Here is a 26801-nt window from a genome sequence, read left to right on the forward strand (position 1 = left end):
AGACATATAACGATTGTATTAAAGTGTTTTAAAACCCAAGCGGTGCCGGATTGTAAAGGGGTTCTGGGAGTGGCCATACGGAAGTAGTTTGTAGTTTGTGGTTAGGAAATATTCATTTTTTTACCTGCTAAATGTCCTCAATAAGTACAATAAGTACAAAATGTTAAAGGTAATTTCACCCACACAGTAAAATACATATTTTAGTGGTATTCGGTCGTGTCAGTATTGAAATATCTCCTTCCATAAACAGTGTCTTTGTTACTGTCAGTGGTGGAATGTACTGTAACTAAGTACATTTACTCAAGTACTGTACTTGAGTAAACTTTCTGCTTTTTACTCCACTACATTCATCTGACAGCTTTAGTTACTACGTTACAAATAGTGATTTTTGCACACAAAACACATGTAGTTTATAAAAAACAATATTATATATTATAAATGAATCTACCCAACAATATACAGGCCTACAAGTCCAGCTGAAATGATTAGAGCGAGATTAGTTTTGATCGTTTCTAAAATGTCAGGGTTTTTCTGCATTGAGTACTTTAACTTTTTATACTTTAAGTACATTTTCCTGATGATACATACTTTTACTTCAGTAACATGTTCAATGCAGGACGTTTACTTGTAACAGAGTATTTTTTTTACAGTGTGGCATTAGGACTTATACTTAAATAAAGGATCTGAATACTTCTTCCACCGCTGTACACTGCTGTATTTCTCCGGTAAACAGTAGCCGAAATGAAAACGGTTCACAGAACGGTCTGTGGATTGTCCAGAGTAATAGAGTCTTTTTTACAGCAGACATTTGGACATGTTTTAAGAGGAAAATCTCGGGTGTAATTAATCACATTAATAAAGACGGCGTTCCACTTAGGTGAGCCATGCTGTTTCAGGCTCCTGGGGTTGTACTATCGGGCTAGCTGGCTTACTGGGACACTCAGTGCCACAGACTACCGACTTGTGGCTATAAGATCATTTCTCCCTGGTCCCGCTCCCATGTTCTGCAGGATTTAGACCAGCAAACACTGACAGGTCTTTTTTTATTTAATAGGCTGAGTGACCTTCTCATCAGGAAGCATTTTAAAAGAAATTGCTTAGTAACAGCTGTTATGAATATAATGGCCTTCTGGGTTATTAAGACCTAATAAAGAGGAGAAAGTTAACCTACCTTACATGTGAGGAGTGTGTGTGTGTGTGTGTGTGTGTGTGTGTGTGTGTGGGTCAGGCCCCGAAGGTGCCTGCATGTTTCCTCTTTGTTACTTGTGTTCTTTCACTCTTTTATTTTTTTTATCACGAGGGCTTATAAATACTGCTGAAGTGCTGAATGATTAGAGCTCAATAAGTTGAGTCTGGAGTGTGTGTGTGTGTGTGTGTGGGTGTGTGTGTGTGTGTGTGTGTGTGTGTGTGTAGGTGTTTTTGTTCCGTGATGAGTGATGTGCATATGTTTTGTCTCTCACCCTTGCTGTCCTGAACGAGACAAAGAGACAAAATTTGTAAAAAAAAAAAAAAAAAAACATAGGAGAAGAAAAGAAAGGGAGGAGGTAGGTAAGGATGAGAAGGGCTGCTGGTAATAAACAGGTATGCCAAGCTCACTATTTTCTTCTAGGAAAAAGTTGCCTCAGTGTGTATTGGGCTCTAAATCGTGTCTGAACCTGACCTGACGTGATTCCCGGCGCTCTCCACTTGCAAGGAATGGAGCTGGTTTACCCTGGAAGCAGAGCTATTTTCTCTCTGTCAGGAACCTCTATAGTCTATAGTATCACTGCCTGCACTCAAATCTCCGGGTTTAAAATACACAGCAGAGCTTAAAGTACTCAGGAGAGTGTTGATAGTTTTATTTTTTTTACATCAGTGACTAGGGCTGACAATCCAAATGACGGTTCAAAAAAATAAACCCCCAGAATAATTTGACCTGTCTGTCTAACTTGTGAAAAACACCAACGTTTCGAGGAAGTACAGTCCAGGCCAAAAGTTTGGACACACCTTCTCATTCAATGGGTTTCCTTTTTATTTTCATGACTATTTACATTGTAGATTCTCACTGAAGGCATCAAAACTATGAATGAACACATATGGAATTATGTACTTAACAAAAAAGTGTGAAATAACTGAAAACATGTCTTTTATTTTAGATTCTTCAAAGTAGCCACCCTTTGCTTTTTTTATTAATAAGGGGAAAAAATCCACTAATTAACCCTGACAAAGCACACCTGTGAAGTGAAAACCATTTCAGGTGACTACCTCATGAAGCTCATTGAGAGAACACCAAGGGTTTGCAGCGCTATCAAAAAAAAGCATAGGTACTTCCATAGATACTTTGAAGAATTTAAAATATAAGACATGTTTTCAGTTATTTCACACTTTGTTGTTAAGTACATAATTCCACATGTGTTCATTCATAGTTGTGATGCCTTCAGTGAGAATCTACAATGTAAATTGTCATGAAAATAAAGAAAATGCTTTGAATGAGAAGAGAGAGATGTGTCCAAACTTTTGGCCTGTACTGTAAGTCCAAAAAAATGCCTTGAAATGACTCGTGGTGTCCAGTGCAGGTGTGTGCGTGTGTGTGTCAGTGTGTGTGGACGTAAGCCCCATTTGGGCGATTTGTGGCAGTGGTTTGAGTTTAATATGATATGTGCTGGTTTCTTACTTTAATCCCATGTAGCGCACACGCATTTGATTTTTCACTCCCTGTGATAATTACAGCCCCCCCCAGCCATTATTGTTTTTTGCGCGAGCATGTGACATTAACTCCATCACCTTGCAGACTCTTTGTGTAAAAACACCTAGGGCAGAACTCCTCCATTACAGCACAGCCTTAAAATCAACTTGCCTTTTGGACAATTTCGAAATCTAGTTTTAAACATTCTAACTTCTACTCGTACTTTCTTTTGCATCTGTATTATCTTAATGTATTCATCATATCATTTATTTCCAATTCAGAAAGTTTTATTGTCTTTCTATCTTTCACATTATTTTCTGCGTTGATGTGTAGTTGTGGTTTTTGTGATTTGACTCTATGTCATTGCGAACGAGGGCCGCCCGTCAATGAACTTTCGAGTATGAGTAAAGGTTTAAAAAACTAAAGTATTTCCCCAATCATGTAATATCTTTTTTTTTTTTTTTTTAAGTATGTCCTGGACATATTCTGCCTTTTTGGTATGGATTAGGAAATATTAGGTAGTATTATTAAGAAGATCTACATTGAATAGTGAGCAAATGAATTAAAAAGTCACCGGGTATGACTTGTCACACCCGGTTGACCAAACCTTTTGACACACAATGGAAAGAATGTTCCAAAAGCACTTAAAAACTTCACTTTGACAGAGAGCAACACGTGGACACTCCTCTACCTTTATCTCAGGGGGGGAAGTATGGTTTCTCAATTATCCTTGTTTGGCTTTCCCCTTCCGACCTGTGGCTGTATTTACGCGAACGCCCATTTTATCCATGGCTTTTAATGGCACATAAAAAAATCACTTCCCCATCAAAATGCCCTCTCCTAATAGCTTTTCAGAGTTGTTTGGGAGCTGTTTGGGTTTGGTCATTAGTAGACCATGAGCGTGTGTGTGTGTATGTGTATGTGTGGGTGTGGGGGTGTGTGTGTGTGTGTGTGTATGGTGTTTTGGACCCGGCTGAGAGGCGCTACTAGGTCGTCCTAGGTGGGGTAAGGGTTGGTGGAGGTGGTGCCCATGAGGGTGGGGTTGGTTAGGGTTTGGGAGTGTGTGTGGTGCAGCACTTAAGCCATGCTGGGCCTGATGGGAATGTCAGGCCCCCACACCACTTTCCAAATCACTAATGGAGCATCGTTGGGCGCACACACACACACACCACACACAAAGACATACACCCAGAGAAATGCTCACACAACTTGTCACATAGATGCTCGGATATCTAAATTATTTCACTATTTATCTATGTAAAAACTTATGAGTTGTATACAAGTTCAGAGATGCTCCATAAACAAAATGCATTGTGGCTCTGCCTGTCACCATCCCCACAATCCCCACCATCGTTGCTTTTCACACTTCTCAATTATTTACTGGCCTTTTTGTCCTCTGCTAGTGGCCGGGCCCCAAGCATATGTCAGTGTGAGTTTGGGTGTGGGTGTGTGTGTGTGTGTGTGTGTGTGTGTGTTTGTGTATGTGAAGAAATGAATACCACTCCGCACACAAACAGAAGTGTCTTTCACATGCATCACAAGTCTTTTACCATTCGCAAACATTGTCTATAAACACATGCTCACGCAGGCGTTGACCGTTCACGAGCTCTCCGAAAGCGTTTCTCACAACCGCTGACACTTTCAACGTGACACTTCTCAAATTTGGGGTGATTTTCTCGGTATAATATTTTGCATGACATTAATAGTTTGCTCCTCCTACAGTAATAAAGCATTTGGTTTTAGAGGTGCCGCACGTTTTGTTTATGTCACATTGAAATTGCGTAATCGCGGCGCGACCTCTAGCTCTACCCAGTAAGAGCGTGTGCCCCACGTAGGCCGAGTCCTTTGCAGCTGCCCGGGTTCGAGTCTGGCCTTGCCACCCCTGCCCCACCAAAAATAATCTTTAAAAAAAAAAAGGGAATTGCATAATCATGCCTGTAGGTTTTAGGATAAGGATGAGTCAAACCCTCCAAAATACCACCCCTTGCTGTCTTTCCAATGGATTTCACTGGCGGTTTGACATAAAAACAAAAATCTCTCCATCATCTGACTTTGGTTCCAGCTCATGCACACCTTGTTTCTCTTGGAGGGGCGAACGATTTCCTTTGGCGAAGGGAACGGCGGGGCTTTTCTCTCCGGGAGGCCGTCACAGTCGCCTTGCACACTAGAACGAATTTAAAGAGGCAGGTAAACTGCTGCTCGCTCCGTATTAACAGAGCCATATATTCAGCCTGTCTCTCTGGCTTTTTTTTCTCTCTCTCTCTCTCTCTCTCGCTCTCTCGCTCTCTCTCTCTCTCCCCTTCCTCAATTTCTCCGTTTATCCATCTCTCTCTTTTCTCTCTGCTCTTAGTCCCCCCCGTCCTCCCGGCTTGTAGAAAAGGTCCGGGGGATCGATAGGGGCTCTCAGGGTGTAGCGACTGCAGCTCTAATGAATCAAGCCTATGTGTTTGTTAAGTAGACAAGGTTGTGAAGGAGCGCTGGAAGGGGAGTTTGTCTTTGCGCTTTATCTCATCGCAACACTCCCCTCGCTGTTTGTCTCTGCATGTAACACAACAGTGGCCAAATCTGGGAGCTAGGACATTTTCAGATTTAGCTTCCTTTGCCTTTTTGAGCAGGGACAATTATTTGGGTAAACGGCGAAGAAACGGCACCGAAGAGTGTCAGCGTTCGACAATTGCATTTTTTTTTATTCAAAACCCCCTGATTATGTGTTACATCACGTTGACATCTTAATATTGTTTTCACCCGTCGAGAGGCAGTTCATCTCTCAAATTGGGGAAATAACCGGTCAATATAATTATTTATCATCCCTGCCAAAAAAGTGCCGCTGTGCTGGAGTCCATCCTGAAATCCTCTTTTTGAACTGTGTGCACTGAAATCAATTGCCTGGAAAAAAAAAAAAAAAAAACACCCGAGACCCACTTGAAGTTGAAGCCTTGTATGAAAAAAAAAAAAAAAAAAAAGAAAATCTTGAATTCTGGTGTTTTTTTTCTCGCAGCTTAAACTGTATCTCTCCAAGGTCGGACAGTGAGACTGTGGGAGGCTGTTTGTGTTAAAAGCAGGATGGCTTGTATTTCCTCTTCTTCCTCCTCCTCCTCCTCCTCCTCCTCCTCCTCCTCCTCCTCCTCCTCCTCCTCCTTCTCATCCTCCTCCTCTCACCACAAGCAAGAGCTATCTAGGAAAAAAAAGGCTTTTTATCGCTGATGGCTAATAGTCATAAATTTGTATTAAATATGTCCTCTATCGATTGGCCTTGTCGGATGAATAGAATTAAATAGACGGCGCTGAGTGCTTCCCACCTGGGAGGGGAAGATGGAGGGATTAAAAGAGGCGAGGGATGGATGGAGGAAAATAAGGAGGGAAAGTGGGAGGGAGTGCAAGAATAGAGAGGCAAAAGGGTTTTTGGCAGCAGCGTGGCTTCTTCGGTCGAGTCGCAGCTTGTCCACATGTTGCCGTGAATGTGCGTGCGTGTGGGCGGTTAGGGTGTGTGTGGGTGTGTGTGTGGGTGTGTGTTTCATTGCTTCATCTTCTCCCATCATGCTCTTCTCCTTCCCTTATTCCCTTCCTTGATTTCCCCTCTCCTCCCCTTCTGCTTTGGGTTTCAACGCTGAATCGTGAGGAAAAAAAGAGCCACTGAATGAGATGAAGACAGAGGAAAAAGCTGGAATGTGGAAAGGAAAAAGAAAAAGATGATTGCCCAATAGAAAGGAGAAAAAGGAGACATCTCAGAGAGAGAGAGAGAGAGAGAGAGAGACAGAGAGAGGGATAGGATAGCCACCTGTATGCAATGTTGATGGACAGATGGAAGGATGAAACCAACTGGGCGGAGGAGGGATTAGCTGAAGAGAGGAAGCAAAGAGCTGTGTGTGTGTGTGTGTGTGTGTGTGTGTATGTGTGTGTGTGGGCCTCCGGCCAGCTGAGGTGTTTGCTCGGCTCAGAGTGATCTCCCACTGTGGTCACTGCAAGACACACAGACACGCACGCACACACACACACACACACACACTGAATTGTCCTGCTTGGCAGCTGTTGCAGGTCCCTACAGATCACTACCAGACTGGCTTTGTGTATAAATGTGTGTGTGCGTGTGTGTGTGTGTGTGTGTGTGTGTGTGTGTGTGTGTGTGTGTGTGTGTGTGTGTGTGTGTGTGTGTGCGCATGCGTGTGTGTGACTTCAGTGACCACCAACCTCTTGCTTGTGGCACTAAAGAAAATCTGCTTCCTCTCAGCGTGTGCTCTTGTTTCATCAGGGATTTGAGACACAATTGTATGTGTGTGTGTGTGTGTGTGTGTGTGTGTGTGTGTGTGTGAGTGCTTCCAGGAACAATAAAGCATGTATTTATAGTAAAAAGTAGTAAAATGACCTTCTCTAATTTGTCAATTTCGGTAACTCACACTTTCGACTGATTTAGATTTTTTGCTGCCAATAGCTAAATACATCTGACTAACCCATTGAAATCACACTTGTTGATAAATAAGAAATGGCACCATATTTATTACATCAATGTTGTATATGATTCAATTCAAATATTTGTAGTTTTAGCAAAAAAAAAGTCTTACTTACACTTGCTAAGTTTTACTGTTGCTTTGAAGCACTCAGTTACGTTATGACCATTAAATTGACTTTGAGTTGAGATTTTTATGTCAAATAGGTCAAGAAAGAACTTTTAAACTGCTTCGGCTGTCTTCGGTTCAGTCTGTTGTTGGTTTTGAACTTTTTGAAAGTTTGAATGCCACCTATCTGAAAGAGGGTTATTGCATCGTAGTGGTTTCTGTGGCCTCATTCATTCATTATTTTAATTTTTGAGTAAAATGCTGCATAATTAATCTGGACCATGACACTCCCAGTCACGCGCTACTGATTTGACCAGTGATAGCGATGATTTGGCACGCTCAGTTGCGCCTGAGGGTACGATGTTAATGTGTGTGTTCACGCAACACATCCTCGCTCCCAGATGCTTGGTCAGGTGCCTTCGACGTTTGTTACTGACGCAAAAGGTTTCCTTCATTGTCTATCCCTTTTGTAGACGCACTTGGCGTCACTTTTTGACTCTCTGGGTCGGAACGTACGTTAAACTGACATGTAGCACAAGAACAGAAGAGATGGTGGGCGGGGTTACAAAATGTACGTTTCAGTGACAAGAACGGGACACGAACCCCGGTCGTGAAAGTCCTGTGTTGTTTGACCCACTCACCACCCCGACCGACCTCCTTACGCAAATTTTCGGTCTTTATACTACTCGCTACCATCGACGTTCTTCATACTACGTCATCTTACAGCGCCACGGTTTAGCTACTGCTATGCCCGGTGCGTTCCGTACAGACGCTAAAGGGTGATTTTTTGCGTCGGTATCTGACGCTGAGAGCCACCGACCAAGCGTCAGTATTTGACATGCACTGAATACTTCCGATGCTAACTCGACCAGGTCCTTAAATAATTGGGCATTCAGACTGAAGACCACACTGCATTGCTGGGTGTTTGTTGCTTCAGCTACCGACGAGATGTTCCAGGAAGGTCCGTTTTGAAGGATAGATCCAAGAGTTTGAACGTGGACTATGACATTTTACCAGCGCACACTTTACTACATCCTCATGAAGTCTTAGTATGTATTTCCAAAAATAAAGTTATCAAGGGAAAGACCTGGGCAATTGAAGATGAACTAAAAGTATGTAAAATGTGAGTTTTAGTGATTGAGGATATGATCAAATGAATGGCTCCATCAGTCCTACAGTGACAGCATCTTCAAACCAAGCTGAAGGGACCACATCAAATCTGATTTAGGGTCACCAATCTGGAGCTGAAAGAAAGTTTCTGCATTCTGGGCTTCAAGTATAGCTTGCAAGCTGAGTCAGTGTTGTGTGAGTGTGTGTGTGTGTGTGTGTGTGTGTGTGTGTGTGTGTGTGTGTGTGTGTGTCAGAACCAAGTTTCCTCTTTTTAAACCCATTCTCTCTCTGTTTCTGTCTCTCTCTCTCTCTTTGCTCGCATAAGTGTTGTAATTTGGATGCTCTGTAATTTCACCATGGCGGTTTAGGGTTAAGTGGAGGCTGTCCCTGCCATCATGAGTACCGGTCTTCCAAACGGACACACATACACACACACACACTCGCTCATACACACATGCACACACACACCGGATCATTGCTACAGTACGCCTGGATGCTTCTACAAAAGGCCGGTCCATTTAATTACATTTATAAACACAGTTTAAGGGCCCTGGCTGTGTCCTTAGAACACACTTTACGAGATACATTACTGTGTGTGTGTGTGTGTGTGTGTGTGTGTGTGTGTGTGTGTGTGAGTGAGTGAGTGAGGGAGTGTGTGTTTGTGTGTGACAAAGAGAAAGAAAATGAAACTTTGTCACATGGCAGCTATAATGGGAGGTTGGATGAACACGGACACACACACACACACACACACACACACACACACACACACACACACACGACTGGTGAGAGTTGTAGATAGCACAGTCTGTAGCCCAGCAGGGGTTTCAAACACAGAGACAGAAGGTATTGATATATCCCCCCGACACACACACACGCACGCATGCACGCACGCACACATACACACACACAGGGACAGACGGTATTGATATTTTTGCTCATCAGCCTAGAGAGGCTGTTCAGCAGGACCACACAGATACACACATTCTCACGCATATCCGTGCACACACAGCATGTAATCAGACAGGCTCAATAATCCATTGTTGTTTTTGGTAATTCAAATGCGTTCATAGTTCTTCCTTCGATAAAAATACCAGATCATTATTGTCAGGCCTGGAGGCTTCTTTTTTGCAAAAGTTGTTTGGAGCTTTTTTTTAAGTTCAACTAATATGGATGACAGTAATGTTTCTTTCCAACTTGAGTTGTCTTTAAATCTTGACAACTTCAAAGTGGATTAAACTGTTTTCTTTTAAAGATGAAAATGTGTTTTTCAAATTTCTGGAGTTTCAGTCTTTACTTCGCAGAACTTAGAAGAACAGTCAACACTCCAGTGGTTGAATTGAGCATGTCAGGACATTCTCAGATACTGTAAGGCCTTGCTGTTTCCAATCAGTATGTTTACATGCATGCTAGTATCCGGGTTACGAACAAGATATTTTTTAATTCTGTGTTTATCTCTCTAAGCTTTGCTTGGTTGTGGAAACCTAGCCAAGCCCTTAGCCCGCTTTTGATGAACCCAGCAATGCTAGCTGGAATGCTCTGATAGATCCTCTGGCATCGACGCAGCATTTTTCACTATATTTGCGGGAGTGTCTTTGATTTAGGTAGTTGATGATGATGATAATAAAGCAGGTAATTGTGCTAAAGTAAAAGTGTAACACGTTATCTTTCATCAAGATGAGGATAAGATGAAGTCAAATCTGACAGAGTGGTTAATGGAGCCATGTTTAAGAAGCAAGTTCAACAGGATGTTAAAAAAACAAACAAACGGATCATAACCAAGATATGAGCAACATGAAACAGTGGCAAAGAGTTACTCGGATGTTGAGGATTATGTTGAGGAGTAGATCAAATGCCTAATAAATGCAGATATTGCCATCATTATAACCATGGAAATGAAAAACCAGGTCCCTATGTTCCAATGCGAACATCATATCTTGAATATGATCAAAACAAGACCAGAATCCCAATGGAGGTTACTAGCACACATGTAAATGCTCTCAGTCTTTCAAGGTAAATGCAGTATACCGCTAACTGCCAAGACAGTACAAGAAACATGAGTATCTTTGAGAATCAGCCCATTATGAACCTTAAGGGTTAAGTATGCTTCAAGAGAACTTGACTGTACGAAAGAATCGTCTGAGAATGTCTAAATGCAAGTGTGATTATACATGTTCCACATCGGTCATACCGAAAAGCTGGGCGCAAAGCCTGCTGTCTTCAGCCTTGCTGCATCACAATGCGTTCCGAATCTCTCTCCAAGAACTCCGTCTTTTGAGTATCTTTGTATTCTTCCAGCAGTTATTTGTAGAATACTGTTTGCATACTTTCGGACAGTGTTTAAATTGAAAGTATTGTTGATGTTGTGCATGGTTTTACATACAAAATGAATGGTTTCTTGAACACCTAGATGAAGTCAAAGGCCTGCCTGGCCAGCACATACATACAACACTGAACATTTAAGGAATGCAGAAATGAATCCTCATTTGGCCAAATAGTAGAGCCGTTCCCTCTCGAGGTAAGGTCTACAAACAGAATGCCGTGTGACTGCAGGAAACAAAGAATACTGATCTACTCCTTATTCATTGCAAGGTACATTCTGGAGTTTGTCCACCCCTTTGAATTATTGCTCAACCATTCTTTGCATCAGGATTGGCATACTCTTCTTGTACCTGCAGTGTTTGAGGAAGTTGCTTTGATCTAGGCGGAAACTCATATTCAGTAATAGAGGCTGATTCCTACCGAGCCTTTTTTGAGAAATTGCAGTCATGTTATTTGATTGCATCGCTCCTTTCAGTGAGCGGACAGGACACCAGCTGCCACTGTTTGCATTCCAATTGTTCGCTGTCCAGTTAGTCAGAAATCTGGAGCATATAAGGGGAACATCATTTGGGCAGAGGAGGATAGTGCAGATCCCTTTTCTCTGGACTGCACTGGAAGTTGTGGTCAAATTCAGCCCAGTACATTGGTGTGACAGTTTATGAATTACAGGAATTATGTGACAATTTGCTAGGATGCCACTTAAGTATGCAACAACGTTCCTTATTTTGTTGGTATCCTGGGTTTCACAACAGCCTTGCTTTTGAACTTGACCACCATGCGTTTTTGAGTTTAACCAACAGGGTTTTGAAATGGTTTCATATATGCCCAGGGGTCACTGAATTCCCCCAGATCAAACACGAACATGAAGTTCTGGAATTAAAACACAAGCCATAATTATGGTAACAAGATTTTCACATGACAACAATGATATGGCAAAGTGCTTTTGGGCAGTATAACTGACTGTTGGGATTGAAGCAGAAAGCCACAACTGTTGCACGTTAGTGGGTGATGATGGAGGAAGGAAGGAAGGAAGGAAGGAAGGAAGGCTGGGATATGACAATGGAGTCGATAAAGTCCATGTCTTTCAGAAACCACTTGAAAGTAATTTTCACTGGAATGGTTTTCTCCCAGAGTCATGAAAGGGTTTTTCATTTAAGTAGGGCAGTGTATCAGTCCAAATGTATTGTGTGAGTCATGAGATATGAGTATCTGAGTGTTGATCAACAAGTATACTGTTTATGTGTCACTGAAAATGAACAGGGATTATAAAAGAGGGAAAGGAAAAGTGCCAGTGAAATAGAACTCATTATTACACAATGATTATATTCACTGGTATTCATTATTTCACCCATTTTCCTATCATAATTATTGTGTGATCATGAGGATATTGCCTATATCACATTCTGTTAACTCCTGCTAACTTGCCTTATTGGAATATTACAACAATTTCACTGGGATGTCATTCTGTTTTTGACCAGGCATTGTAATTTTTACTGCAGTAATCTGCAGTAAAAATGAATACTACTAGCTAATATATGGTTATCATATTGAAGTCCATATGATATACAAGTAGTCCAATTCCTGTTAAATTGTCTAATTTTAAAGTACCATTACAACACTTTCATTGGAATTTCATTCTGTTTTTGACCAAACATGTTAAACATGTCATGTCAACATTGCATTAGCTCTTTTGCTATAACTGCTTTTATGTTCCATACTACTGCTGCTAACTGACTTATATTTTAGCCATACAAATGTTGGAAATTGTCCTTGTTTCCCTCCCCACAGAGAGGTCAGAGGTTCGGTTAACGCACAGTAAATGTGCACAGACATTAGTCAAATGTCTTCAGACATTATGACATGTGCACTTTAATAGAAAGCTAAAATTTTAGGGAAATATCCAGGTACCCCTTTAAGATAATGCAGCGGGTGATCAGGGGTTGAGCTGCAATGCCCAGATGTAAATACAAGCAGCAGAGCCTGAAAGCCTCAGGCTCGGACAGAAATCCCAAATTGTATTAAGGGACATTGTCCCTCAATCCCAGCATGCGTACCTAATCCTGTTTCAGCAATGTTCCATTACCTCAATTACAATCATCTCACCCAGAGGTGGACCCAGCCAAGGACACCACCGGAGAGATGGGGGAAGGATGGAGGAGGTGGGGAGGGAGGGCTGTAAAGGAGAGGGTCCTATTACAAAGAAAGCAAGAGATAGGAGATATAGAGACAGGGAGGGAGGATAGAGAGATAGAAGGAAGCGATAACGAGAAATTATCACAAGAGATGACAATGCAGAGATGGATAAAATCACATGAGGCCAGTAAGATAGTTGTAGGCCTGTGCTAACTATTAGCCAAGCCCTGGCATCCATTTTTGTTTCCCAGCTGGTCGGAGAGGAATGTAATGGGGGCAATCCAGCTAATTTACAGGACAAAATGAAGAACAGACAGTTACGCAGGTTGATGTATTCGAGTCCCCAGTGTTCGAGTCCGAGTCCAGGTCCGAATCGCCAAAGAAAAGCCCAAGTCAAGTCAGATTCGAGTCACCATTACCTGAGTTTGAGTCCAAGTCGAGTCACGAATCCAAAGAATAGTGGCACGAGTCCGAGTCCATGACTCGAGTACTCCATCACTGCCATCTAAAAGATTTCATCCAACTTCCGAGTCCTATTTCATGAATGCCCAAGTCCCATTTCATAAATCCTCGAGTCTAAGTCCAAGTCATCAGTGCGCAAGTCCAAGTCAAGTCAGTAGTGCAGACTCAAGTCCGAGTCCAGGACTCGAGTACTCCATCGCTGGTGGATTCATTCAAGAGAATCTCTTTAAAGCAACACTAATTAACTTTTCCCGCTTCGGTCCTCCTACGGGTTGGAAGCGGAATTGTCCATTATATTACATTGTCCAGTTCATTCGAACTACAGATCCGCTACCTGATCTGGCAAACTTGCATAATGTAATGTAATGGACAACTCCGCTTCCAACCTGTAGGGGGACGGAAGCAGGAAAAGTTCTCTAGTGTTGCTTTAATGTAAATGTGCTGCCGTCTCAAATGTACCACATATATAGGTATATATACCACAAACATGCCTTATATATTCCAAAACAGACAAGAAAAGAGTATTTTGTGTCTCTGTATGCCGACATGTGTACATGCACACTTGAAATCACAATGACAACTTTTGAATTTGCTTTTCTAGAGCATGTGCAGCCTACAAAGATCTACATGCGCATGTTCATGGACATGAGCAGTTGGCGAAATGTATGTCATGCAGATATTTGTGGACCCTTGTGGACCGTCATATGTCCTTGCAGCAGAAAATGTAAATTTGCCTCAAGTACTTCTGTCAGCTTCCAAGTATTTTAGATTATGGGAAAGAGATGGCATCTTTATAATCAAATCTTTGAAGCAAAAAAGTGACTTTTGTGGAGTATCATTTCACACAGATGTGCTATTAAGAGCTGCCAGACATTTACACAAAAAAATTCTTTGTGACATGGAAGAAAGAAGATAGATTCTGCTCTATTGCTGTTTTTATATTTTATAACACTGATTTGAGTGACAAGCGTTACCACACAGTTACAATATGAAATTATAAAGTCAAGAATGTGTAAAAGAAAAAATGTTTCACTACAGCAAAAGATAAATTATTTACAGTAACATTTAAAAAAAAAGTTTTTGGTTAAGACATTATGACAAGAACAACGCTTAAGAAACCCAAGTGTGCATTTGGCCAATTGATTGGATTTGATTCATTAAAAAATGAGGCCTGAACAAACCCCTTTTCTGGATGTGCAGTGTGTCTCGTCAGTTTGCACTGGCTTTATTTCAACTCCTTTGACAGCCATTGGATCAGAGTGCTACACTTCCTTTTGAGAGGGATAGAGCCAGGGGAGCACACACAAACACACACACACACATACACACAAACACACACATTAAGGTGTCGTGAAACATGAGCCAAGCTGCCTTACTGCCTCCCTCTCCAATCTCGCACCACATAAGTGTCGAGGCAATGCCCTTGGCTTAATAGGGCTTAATGCCTGTGCTTGTCACTGTAGCATGGCTGGTATTGAGTGGTAGGACATTTCTGGAACTGTGCATGTGTGTGTGGCCTCTGGAGTCTCACTAGTGGCTGTATGGCTTTGACATTAACCCCAGGTAAAGAACCGGATGCTATTATTTACCCCCATCCTCCCTCCCTCCTTTCTCCGCTCCTTCCTCTTTCCCCCTTTTAACATTCCTGCCGTGCCCAAACATAAAAGTTGCACTGGGTATTTGTCCACCTCTATCTAAACTTAAGCCGGAGGGATTACTTCTCCTATCTCACCTCTTTCTTTCCCTCTCTCTGACTCTATCTATCTTCATCTGCCGTTCTCCATTCCGCTTTCTCACTTCATCTTTCTACCTCCCAGTGGTGGAGAGTTTGCCTAATGAAGTGGCTGATGGGAGTATATTACAGAGAGACAGAGTGGAGCGGTCGCCTACTCTAAAATCCATTAACCTTACAGTTTCAATCAGTGTGCAGACAAGTCTGAGCTCTGAGTCAAAAAGGACCGTATTAGCTCAAGAGTTACACTATTGTGCCTTGCACTTGTTTTTCCCAATATTTTGCCCACATTTTTGTATGAAAACACAGGCCATCCTTTACTCTGTATTATCATTGTGCTGGCTACACAAGCCTTATTTTCACCAATTGACAGGGTTGTCCTGGGTGAAGCAGATGTAGTTGGCATAGCACAAATATCTTGTGATCTGTGATTACACCTCCTCGGTGGGCCTCCTTATCCTTTCAATACCTACATTTTCATGCATGTGTGAATAACTAAATCACTGCTGGTATTTATACAAATTTTCTTGGCGTCCAGTATCAGAATGCAGTACATCACATTCTCACTCCCATCGCGTCAAAAAGCAAAGCTTGGCTAGGCGGCACAAGAACGGGAGAGTTAGGTTTAGGATAGTCTCGCTTTGCCAGACCCTCCTCCAAAGCACGCTGAAGGAGGGTCCACATAGCATTTGGGGATATGAGGAAAACGTGCTCTGGCTTTAATTGGCATTTCTTTAAACCAATCACAATCGTCTTAGGTAATGCTAACCACCCACAAAAGCAGCGGTGCCATTGCAAAATATACCTCGGAAGGAACTTGTTTGGGTGGACCATGTGTACGTTTAAAAGTTGTCTTAGTCCTGCAACAGAAAACTCAGATTGGAAAGATAGTCTAGCTAGCTGTCTGGATTTACCCTGCAGAATCCTCCTAAATCGACCAGAGTTTAAAATGCCAACACAAAGGAAGTCCAAGGCGACGGATGTCGGGCCTAAATGAGTGCAATCCGGCGGATTTTCCGCCGGCAACGGAGCAATCCCAGAAATGGAACGTCAAGGATATAGACTACTATTTAGGAAAAGATGGTGGGTGGGGTTATAAAATGTGGGTTGGGTGGGTAAAAGTCCTATGTTGTGTTACCCCCTGTGACTAGATGCACACCAGGTGTGACCAGTCCAATCAAGAGTCAAAAAAGTCAACTATTTTATTAAACCATGTGCACCTTTCAGGGCTCTAGAGGGCTCCAATTTTATTTTATAAAGTCCGTCAAACAACAATAATAATACACTTATTCTGGGCTTCTTCCGTGGTTAGTAAGGTAACTGTTTCCCACACTATGCCCCTGAGAGGAATCTTTTAGGGTGCTTGCAATACCAACTTCCTTTTGAACAGTTATATTGCAAATCCTAAAGTGTCTGCCTCAATTTCCAGACCATCATTTTGACTTTGACTAGATTCTGATATGACGTCCTGCACTACAATTTAAAAACGTCTTGTAAATGCAGTACAAAAACTGTGCAGTTATGTACATCAAAACTATGCTTTGTTTCCTCTGCGAAATGGTGTTGGGATATTAAGCCCTCTAAACATTGCCGTCCAATAAATGTAGTTTGTGTGTACAAGAATGCAAATATTAGACTGTCACTTAGTGAGAGAGACATTTTTCATGTTCAAAACTACTGTCTGGGATTGTGAGTGGATCATTTAAAGCAAAAGAAAGGCAGATCCCACTCTACATATCTGATCAATAAAGGCAAAGCCTGCCCCCATGCTAGATAAATGATGGTTTCCCATGTGAAATGTATGTGTGTGATAACCCATCTCCTGATTCAACTTAAGTGGAAAAGGTGTCAGTGTCCAGGATTAGAGTGGTTTAACCGGAGGAAAAACGAGATGAATAAATAAATGGAGCCTCACTGGTCCTGATAATGCAAATGATATTCACAGGTTAGATCCAATGGCAGGTGGCCACAATTAGTGGTAATTTGTGCCGATTTTAATGATCCATAATTTAGCTGCCTTTCCAAACTGTTGGTCATGTGGGATAAGTGTGTGTGTACAGAACGAGAGACAGAGAGAACGGGAGGGATGGTCAAAAAGAAGGTGGAGGAAAATGAAAGAAGGGAAGAATCTTCCCCCTACACAGGCAGGACCTCCGTCTATACGTGCACAGCCGAAGGCATTCACAGTTGAGGGCAACACAACGTACTTTCACACTTCAATATAATCTTTGTGACTATAATCTTATCTTTAAATACAAATGAGTGTTTACTGTATGTATGTGGTGAATTAAGTCCACACACCCTCTCTCACAAGCACATACACAAATGTTCCCTTTGCAGATGTGTTGTGTGTTGAATCCGTTTTTTTTCACTGCAACCTCCGTGACCTCTTTGTAAATTGCCGCTTTCTATGTAAACCAGGACATCCTTTTAGTATCAATGCTAATTTGTCGTATTCGTTCTGTCGGTAATTAGCAACCCACCTTACTTGTTTACATATTGACGGGATGCTTTGTAATTTATTGTTCATGACACGTTCCAGCAAAAGCGTTTTACCAAAAAAACATCTGAGATAATTATGGTCAATATTACGACCCCTATAATGACACCTCTTTATTTGTTCTGATTTTGCAATATAATTTTAAAGCAGGTTTCAGTGTATTATGTATTGCAACTTTTGGATGTTGATAAGGTATAATTGTTGTGGGGTTGTTATTACATAAATAACTATATTTCTACCCACACCTGAAAGGGAACATTTTCACATATCAGCTTTAAGCAGCATTTAAAGAGTGGCAGTAAAATATTTCAATATTAGATTGTTAATGGAGTAATACATTCATTTCTGGGGTATTAGGTGTCTCTGTCAGTATTTCGGCTCTCCTGATATGTCTGCCATGAATTATTATGGATCCCACGTAACTTCTAGACAAGTCCCACCCTACGAAGCAGCTCAATTGGTTGGAGTTAGGCATCGACCTCGAGTAGTTAAGGTTAGGATAGCCGACTGGTCAGGTGATAGGACCTGAACAAATCGGGTTACGTCACCTTGCGTAAGCATGGACGCCTGACCAATAGTAGTGTGTGAATGGTATTGAATATGCCTAGAAGTTGCATGGGTTCCATAATAACGCATCTGCCATGGGGTTTTCTATGTATGTAAGTATGTGCTCATGTATTATAAATGCTTTATTTAGTATAGAAAACTGAACAACAAAGTGTATACTCAAATTCCAGAGTGGGCTTCACAGCAGCATTTACCTCTTAAATACTTTTTCTCAGCTCCTATTTTAGTCCTTTCAGTAGCTCTTTGCCCATATATGGACACAAAAATGTTTTCAGGCCTTAACTTTTGACCACAGTTCATTTGCATTGTCGAAACGTAAATGTCGAAACTTTTTGAATACTCAATTATATTTCTGTTTGATTGTGTGTATCCATTTGTGTCTTAATGTATGAATGTGTATCTCTGCACATTGCAGCCACGTTGCACTGTGCTTAATGGTGGAAGGCTCTGAATGGCAGCGAGGGGGGTTTTGTCTGTCATTTAATCTTGTAAACGAGCTGATGGCCGTCCGTTCGGTCCCCTTAATGAGATTACACATGCACTGCGGGTCCCACCACAGGTCATCATCGCCGAGGCCATTCAAAGGCAATTATTGTTTTAAATGTTCCTCGCGTTGCCATCGGAAAGTGACTCTGCATGCTTCACTGAGGAAAGAGGTTTTGAGGCAGAATGAAGGGTTTTTTTTTCCTCTCCGTTTGGAGACAAAATGTTTTTACACTCCTACTGTTTTACTTTCCTCAGGCGGCTGGGGTGTTCTGCTGTGTGTGTGTGTGTGTGGATGGGGAGTGTGAGCGTATGTGCATTTGTTTGTGGGCTGATCGGCGTTGGTAGGTGTGTAAACAGCACATACGGGAATATGACTAGAATACAGTGTACATGGGTAAACTTGCATACATTTGATTTTTATTCTTTTGTTGCCAAAATACAAAATCATTTCTGATCCGGTATTTGCTAATTGGGTTATAGTACCTTGAAATAATAAATTTAAAATAAGTCTTAACCTTTTCTCAGCTTTATTTTTTTTTTAAATGCATTCATGCTGTTATACAGAAAGGAAGCAGTCATTTAAAGGTCTAAATGATTCTTCTCTGTTGCCTCTCCTGCATGTGAGTGTATGTGTGTTTGTCAGCGGGCCTCTGTTTTGGTAGATCAGTGGGAAGTGGTAGTCCGCCGGGATAGCCGTGTTTCTTTGTTCTCCTGCTGACAATGGAGGACTCACAGTCAGTCTAAAGGGAGAAATTATGTCCCAGAGCAGTCTGGGAGAAGAACAAATGCTCTCACACACACACACACACACACACACACACACACACACACACACACACACACACACACACACACACTACTTCTCACATGCTACTCATGTGGGGCATGACCTCAATAACAGCTACTGTTGTGTTTGGAAAGCCCTCAACACCATGTGCCGACCACTTTTAAAAGCTGTAACAGTTAGGCCTAAGGTTCAAATAAAAAAATGGTTCAGCCAAGTTGAAAAGAGTTGTCTATCATGGATTTCATTCTCTACACAGTACTGTTCATGCACAACTGTGTAAATGTTTGAATCACAGTTTTTCTTTAATATTTAAGGTAATTGTCTTTACAGCTTAAACAGCCTCTAATATTGGCTGATTCACACGGTCATGCCTAATGTCAAAGGTTTTTAAGAGATTAATTCCTCCTAACCCGATTCCTTTTGTTCTGTCACAACAGGTAAGGAGGAGCCGACCACCTATACCTGCACTACATGTAAGCAGTCGTACGGCAGTGCCTGGTTTTTGCTGCAGCATGCCCAGAACACCCACGGCTTCCGTATCTACCTGGAAAGTGAACATGGTAGCCCTCTGACCCCACGAATGCGTGGGCCATCCTCCCTGGGTGGGGGCGCAGACTGCCCTTCTCAGCCTCCTCTTCACGGCCTCCATCTGCCTCCTGATGCAAGCCCCTTCAACCTCCTCCGCATCCCTGGCTCGGGCTCAGGTGGAAGGGACAGCGTGGGAGCAGGGGGGGGAATTGGTGCCATTGGCGCTGCTGGTGGGGGCCATCATCAGCGTTTCCCTCCTACACCACCCCTCTTCAGCCCCCCTCCAAGAAACCACCTGGACCCTCACCACCTGAGCCCAGAGGAGCTGGCGCTGGCAGCCCATCACCCGAGTGCCTTTGACAGGGTGCTGCGCCTCAATCCCCCTTTGCCCCTGGACCCCCCTCCAACAATGGACTTCTCGCGGCGGCTGCGGGAGCTGGCGGGCAACACTGGGTCCACTCCCCCGCTTTCCCCCAGCCGTCCCAGCCCCATGCAGCGCTTGCTCCAGCCATTCCAGACAGGAGGAGGAAGCGGAAGTGGAGGAGGTGCAGGGGGCAGCAAAACTCCATATCTTGCCACCCCACCCCCTCTTCCAGGGTCCATGCAGTCACCTGTGGGTTCTCAGACCACTCCTACTACCCCTCTTCCCTCAGCGGGGCCAACACCCTCCTCCACCACCCCCTTGAAATCAAAGTGTTGTGAGTTTTGTGGCAAGGCCTTCAAGTTTCAGAGTAATCTAATAGTGCACCGGCGCAGTCACACAGGGGAGAAGCCGTACAAATGTCACCTGTGTGATCATGCTTGTACACAGGCAAGCAAACTGAAACGCCACATGAAGACACATATGCACAAATCCTCCTCGCCAAACACAGGCAAGTCAGAAGATGGTCTCTCAACAGCCTCCTCTCCAGAGCCTGGCACCAGCGAGCATTTGGGCAGCGCAAGCAATGCCCTTAAGTCAGTGGTGGCCAAGCTGAAGTGTGAGAATAACCGCATGCTACGTGAAAATGGGGAGGAGGAGGAGGAGGAAGAGGAGGAAGAAGAAGAGGAAGAGGAGGAGGAAGAAGAGGAAGAGGAGGAGGAAGAGGAGGGGGAGGAGGAAGAAGAGCAGAACGGAGAAAGGGCAGCCCGGAGAAACAATAGCTATCACTTTGGTTTGAACCTTGAAGCAGCACGTCAGCATGAAAACAACGGTGGTATAGGAAGCCGACTGGGCGGAGTTGCTGATGAGGGGTCCATTCCTCGCTCACTGCCTGAGGTGATGCAGGGGATGGGCCTAGCTGCTAGCATGCATCACTTCAGCGAAGCCCTCAGCGCACACAAACGAAATGCCATGGCCCAGGAGAACCACCTGCACCACCACCTCAACCAAGACCATCACCACAATCGTGAGATGTGTGACGGGGACTCGGTGTTGGAAACAGATCGTGGGGCGGAGGGCTCTGTCTCGACAGTCAATGGGCGGGGAGCATCCCCTAACGAATCTGCCTCTGTTGGCCTCTCTAAAAAACTGCTTCTGGGTAGCCCCAGTCCACTCAGCCCTTTCTCCAAACGTATCAAGCTGGAAAAGGAATTTGACCTGCCCACTCCAACAATCCCTAACACGGAGAACGTCTACTCCCAGTGGCTGGCTGGCTATGCCGCCTCCCGACAACTCAAGGACCCTTTTCTGAACTTTGGGGATTCCAGACAATCGCCCTTCGCCTCTTCGTCTGAGCATTCTTCAGAGAACGGCAGTCTGCGTTTCTCGACCCCTCCGGGGGAACTGGACGGTGGGATGTCGGGCCGCAGTGGTACAGGCAGTGGGGGCAGCACACCACACCTCGGGGGTCATGGGCGACCGAACTCCAAGGACGGCCGTAGGAGTGATACTTGTGAGTATTGTGGCAAGGTGTTTAAGAACTGCAGTAACCTGACAGTGCACCGGCGCAGCCACACAGGGGAGAGACCATACAAGTGTGATCTGTGCAATTATGCTTGTGCCCAGAGCTCCAAACTTACTCGCCACATGAAGACCCACGGTCAGGTGGGCAAAGACGTGTACAAGTGTGAAATTTGTAAGATGCCCTTCAGTGTCTACAGCACCTTGGAGAAACACATGAAAAAATGGCACAGTGACCGTTCTTCGAGTACCGAAATCAAGTCAGAGTAGAAGGCCGAACTATGGGACCTTTTCCCCGCAGCTATGTCCGCCATTCGTCCCCTGTTTATTCCCAGCCCCTTGTAGATTTGCCCCAACCCTAACACTCCACTTTCACCAGTCTGGTGGAAGCTTAAGACCATGTGCTCTGCACCAGCACACCCCGTTTCCATTACCCATTGAATGCATGATCTGTATCGGGGCAATACTCTTGCATTGACGCAAAACTTCGAGCCTTTCTCTTGTGCAATAATTTTTACATGTTGTGTACTATTTTCCTTTTTGAGTTTTCCTTTTCCATTTTTAAGAATTAGTCAGCATGCATAGTATGTTTTTGCTAATCAAAAAAAGAAAAGAACTTGTCCCTGGTTGGTTAGTTGTTGAGTAAATGTGTTGCTGTTTTTCTCTTGTTCTGTTTTTTTCTTTTTATTCTTCAAAAAGAGAAAAGACAAGAAAGATACATCCATGCTGCATACATTCTGTAACACATATCATGTACAGTTTTGTTTTGTAACATGGAAAGTGAACAGTCTGTGACTTGACCCTCCTCTTACAACCCTGGAAATGCACTCATCCTGATCTTTCTAAAAGACGGCATGTTCACACAGGGTTACAAAAAAATCATGTATTGGCTTGATGACTAAACTGAAAGTTTGAAAATTTCTTTCAAAAAGACATGGGTGTGCTAAGAAGTCAATTTGTACTATCATTTGGTAGAAACGGAAAGAGTGCCTTTGATATCTCAAGACTGCATTGGCCATAATCTTATCTGGTATAAGTTTGGGGTCACATTAGATAAAGCTAAAAGGTTTAAGCCACCCAGGGACGGTCCTTGCATCAAGCACCTGACAGCTCAAAGGGACTGTGACAACTCATGATGAAAGATCAGAGAGTTCTCGTTAATCATGATTTAGCTACCTATTACATGTTCAATAGGCTATCTTTAATATGTGGATTTCATGGCAAGCATGGTACAAGCAGTATTGTGTATATCAGAATTATTTGTAGTTTTGTTTCTGGTAAGGAGGTACTTTTGAGATAAAGGTAATCTGTAATGTACAATCCTGAATTTGAGGGATACAGCGCATGGCTGAGAAGTGTCAATGTATCTGCGTTAGCACAAACCTAGAACGCTGTTTCGATATGTCAGTGTGTGGAACAATGCATAAAGTAATATATGAGCTCCAAGCGAGGTTAACTTTGTTTGAGGGCATTGAAATAACTACAAGCTAGACAGACAGAAAGCTACACGGAACTGGAAGCATTATATTAGGGGATGAGAAGCAATCTCTTTCACTTTACATTTCTAATATCAAAACAGGGTCATTAACTATGAATTCCAGAAAAAGAAAGAAAGAAAGAAAGAATTGCAAAAAAAAAAAACATCTGTACTCCAGGGCTCTTGAAAAGAGTGAATGCGATAATTTTAATCAGTATGCATAGGCTAATGCAGGGCAATTTTTTTTTTTTTTTTTTGCTGTTGCTTTTCAACCCAAAAGGAAATTTATTTTTCCTTGTCTAGTTTCATTCAAGCTGTTCACAGTAAGCACTGACATCTCTCTTGCATTTTCCCACACTGATGCAATGTTGGTACATGGGTTGAGTCCAAAAGCTAGATTGTCATTTAAAGGGTATGAAGTGCACTGTTTCAATTTTTCCCAGTTTACAAGTTTACGCTGAAGGGGAAAAAAAAAACATTGTTGAAATGCTGTCAGATGACAAGGGTCCCATTGTTAAAAGCAGTAAAAGATGAGACACGTAATCTGTTGCCAGCAAAACCACCCTCGTGAACCTTAACCTTTGTACCCCTGCCGTTCCACCTTTGACCATTTGTCAATTTGTTACCCCTAGAAACCCCAGCGCTTAGCCTGGGCTGAAAATTCACCCTGTCGGCAAGGTCTGTAAACGAAATGGTTTGACGCGAGTTACGTTCGTAACCAGCGTCTCTACGCGGTCACAGAGTTGATGCGGCTCTCGTTGGCCACAGAAGCACCAAGCACCACCTTTCATTAAGGAGCTGTATCGCTACTCTGTTTTCATCTACGCCTGAATAATCTACAGACCTTGCTGGCTAGACAACAGACACTCAAATCTTGTTGCTCACACTGCGAGAATCTGTTTTTGTATAAATCTTCCTTTAATTATAGATATGAAAAATAAACGTTTTTGCAAATAACACTTCACTATCTTTTAGGGGGAAACTGTATTTAAGTTTGGTTGTCGTTTCTCTTTTCCTCAGCGTCTTGGTGGTATTCAAGACTCCGATCACAGTATATATGAAATGATAAAAAAAGAAAATAGATGAAAAAAAACAAAACAAAAAAAAAAACATTCTGTGATGGTTTTGTATTTTATTTTGCCTTGGCTCTTCACAGCTCTTCAGGTTGAAATACAATTTGCATTGGGGAAAGGATTAAGATTATATATGAATATATAATAAAGAACTTAAAATATAGGAAAATGCACACTCATGTCGATTCCTATGCTTAAACACATTTATGGTCTACTTTTTCTGTATTTCTAGAACTGTATTTGAATTCAATGTTCACTTAGAGTAGGCACTATAGTATTTATATTGAGGCTCGTATTTTTAACTGTTGCTTGTTCTCTCTAAAGGTATTTACCATACCTTTTTTTGGTAGTGGAAAAAAAAAATCCCAAGCTGCCACGGTATATTTTTTTAATTTGGCAGGATAATATAGTGCGAATTATTTGTATGTTTAAAGAAATAAAAGGAAAAAAAACCCATAAAAAGCAGCTAAAGTATGTGGCATCGGGAGGCGTCACGGGCCATCAGATGGCCGCCGCTCTGTTTCCTGTCCACAGAGGTGGTTGTACATATCTTCTTTGGTTTTTGGTTCGGAACCCTCCCCCCCACTCTCTCCCCCCCCTCCACCCTGCTGCCATTCTTGTATGCAGTAATGCAAGCTGACGTCAGCCTGTTCTGTTGTGTGCTTCTGTCTCTCTCACCCCTCCCACCTGACTACATTCCAACATCAAGAAGTGAGGAAAAAAAAAGAAAAACAAACTTCATATGCAGTACATGGATTACGAGAAAAAAAAAGCGTCAAAATAAATACATTTAAAAAGAAATTAAATGTTTTGCAGTTTTTTTTCCATTGCCAAATACTAAATGGTGCTTTATATTTTAGATTGGGTATACTTTCATATGCAAAGCATATTTAAAAAATTACCCGGGGGACGTGGAGAAGCCTGCTTGAGTTGAGACTTTTTTGTAAATGGCAATGCGGAATATTTTGTTATCAGCCTTTTCTATTCCTATTCTGAGAGCTGTTTGTTGTAACTTGAACTTGAACTTTATCTTTTACTATGGGAGTTACTATTTATTATTACCTTTATGCTCTGTTCAAAACGGAGACATGGAATGGATCTTTATTTTTGGTTTCTTTTTATTTTATTTTTTTTATTTTTGGTTATGATATCATTTGGATTTATTTTTCTTTTGTAATGGTGGCCCATGGTCATTGGACAAACCTAGCTCTTTCATTTCTGTTGTACTTTTTAGGGTCTCTGTTCAGTTGTATTGGGAAAACCACTGTCTGTGTTTTCTGGCAGATGTCTGCATAATCCTGTTCACACACCCATTTTGTCCCTTTATCGAAAAACAATTAATAAAAAAAATGAAAGTATAATGGCACTTGTCGCTTATCTCCACTGTGTGTTACATCAAGTGTGTGTGCATGAGTATGTGTGTTACAATGCACCCCCGCCCCCATTGTGTGCTGCTTAGAATTATTATTATTTCCAATGCAGTTTCTAATGCAAATGTTTATTTCTTATAAATCCTTTCAAATGGAAGTTTTCACAACTCAGCATACCAAGAACCCTTTTTAGATTTTTGTATGAAATGTTTTTTTTTTTATTTTATTTCTTTTTTTCCAGCACTGGAACGCGTTTTTCTCCGTAGCCATAGTGTCAATTCTCAGACAGCTTGAGAGGCGATTTAACTGTCAGACGTGTGGCGCTGCAAAATTCAAAAATACATATCAACTTTTTAAACTCCTGACACCTGTGTGTCTGCAGTGTCATCCTACCTGTTGGTCGAGACAGCCCAGTTGGTTTATGTGTGTGTGTGTGTGTGTGTGTGTGTGTGTTTGCATGCGTGTGTACGTGCAACACACAGTTTTCACTCAGTTTGCACACTATCTCAGGGCACATATGTGCATTATGCATGTCACTCCTCAAAGTACAGTACACTATCTGTTGCTGATAATAGCTGTTCCCTATGTGCCTTTCTCTCACACACACACACACACACACACACACACACACACACACACATACATTATATGAACGTGTATGAACATATATGCTCCTCTTCTCACAGAATGTGCTTAAGTAAATATCATTATGACCCTGTGTTTGCTCAGTGGTCACAAAGCCTCATAAAGCTGTCAGGATCAATGTCCTCCTACCACCGCACCCTTCTGTTCAGCTTTCTCCCACATGTCTCAGAAAGCATTAATACACCTGCTAAAGGGCCATACTATTTCAATGATTTGGATTTAATTCAGTATTATCATTACAATCATTAACAAGGATACAAGATTCCATGATGTAGATTGAGATAAAAAAGAAGAAAAGAAAAATATCAACAAATACACCACATTTTGGTACATCCCTACTTTTCATTGAAATTTACTTTCCAAACAGAATAAAATAAATCACATACACCACAAAAAAACCGGAGCTATTATTGCTTTAGCATCAACAACTTCAAAAAAAAACATATATTAGATTGTGGTAAGTGACCAACAGCAAAACATGCATGAGTGAGCATATACACCATATTTGT

At 42.2% G+C, this 26801-nt stretch overlaps 1 protein-coding gene across 1 annotated transcript in view; it reads left to right on the forward strand.

Moving 5' to 3' along the window:
* LOC114572494 (B-cell lymphoma/leukemia 11A) overlaps positions 1-25574 on the forward strand; it is a 65837-nt gene extending 40263 nt beyond the window's left edge. The window contains exon 6 of the mRNA XM_028604159.1: positions 19755-25574. Coding sequence (XP_028459960.1) covers positions 19755-21997 — 2243 coding nt within the window. The 3' untranslated portion in view covers positions 21998-25574. The remainder of the gene's footprint in view (positions 1-19754) is intronic.
* Positions 25575-26801: the final 1227 nt, after the last annotated feature.

This window comes from Perca flavescens, chromosome 17 (assembly GCF_004354835.1).
Source record: "Perca flavescens isolate YP-PL-M2 chromosome 17, PFLA_1.0, whole genome shotgun sequence".
Classification (NCBI taxonomy): domain Eukaryota; kingdom Metazoa; phylum Chordata; class Actinopteri; order Perciformes; family Percidae; genus Perca; species Perca flavescens.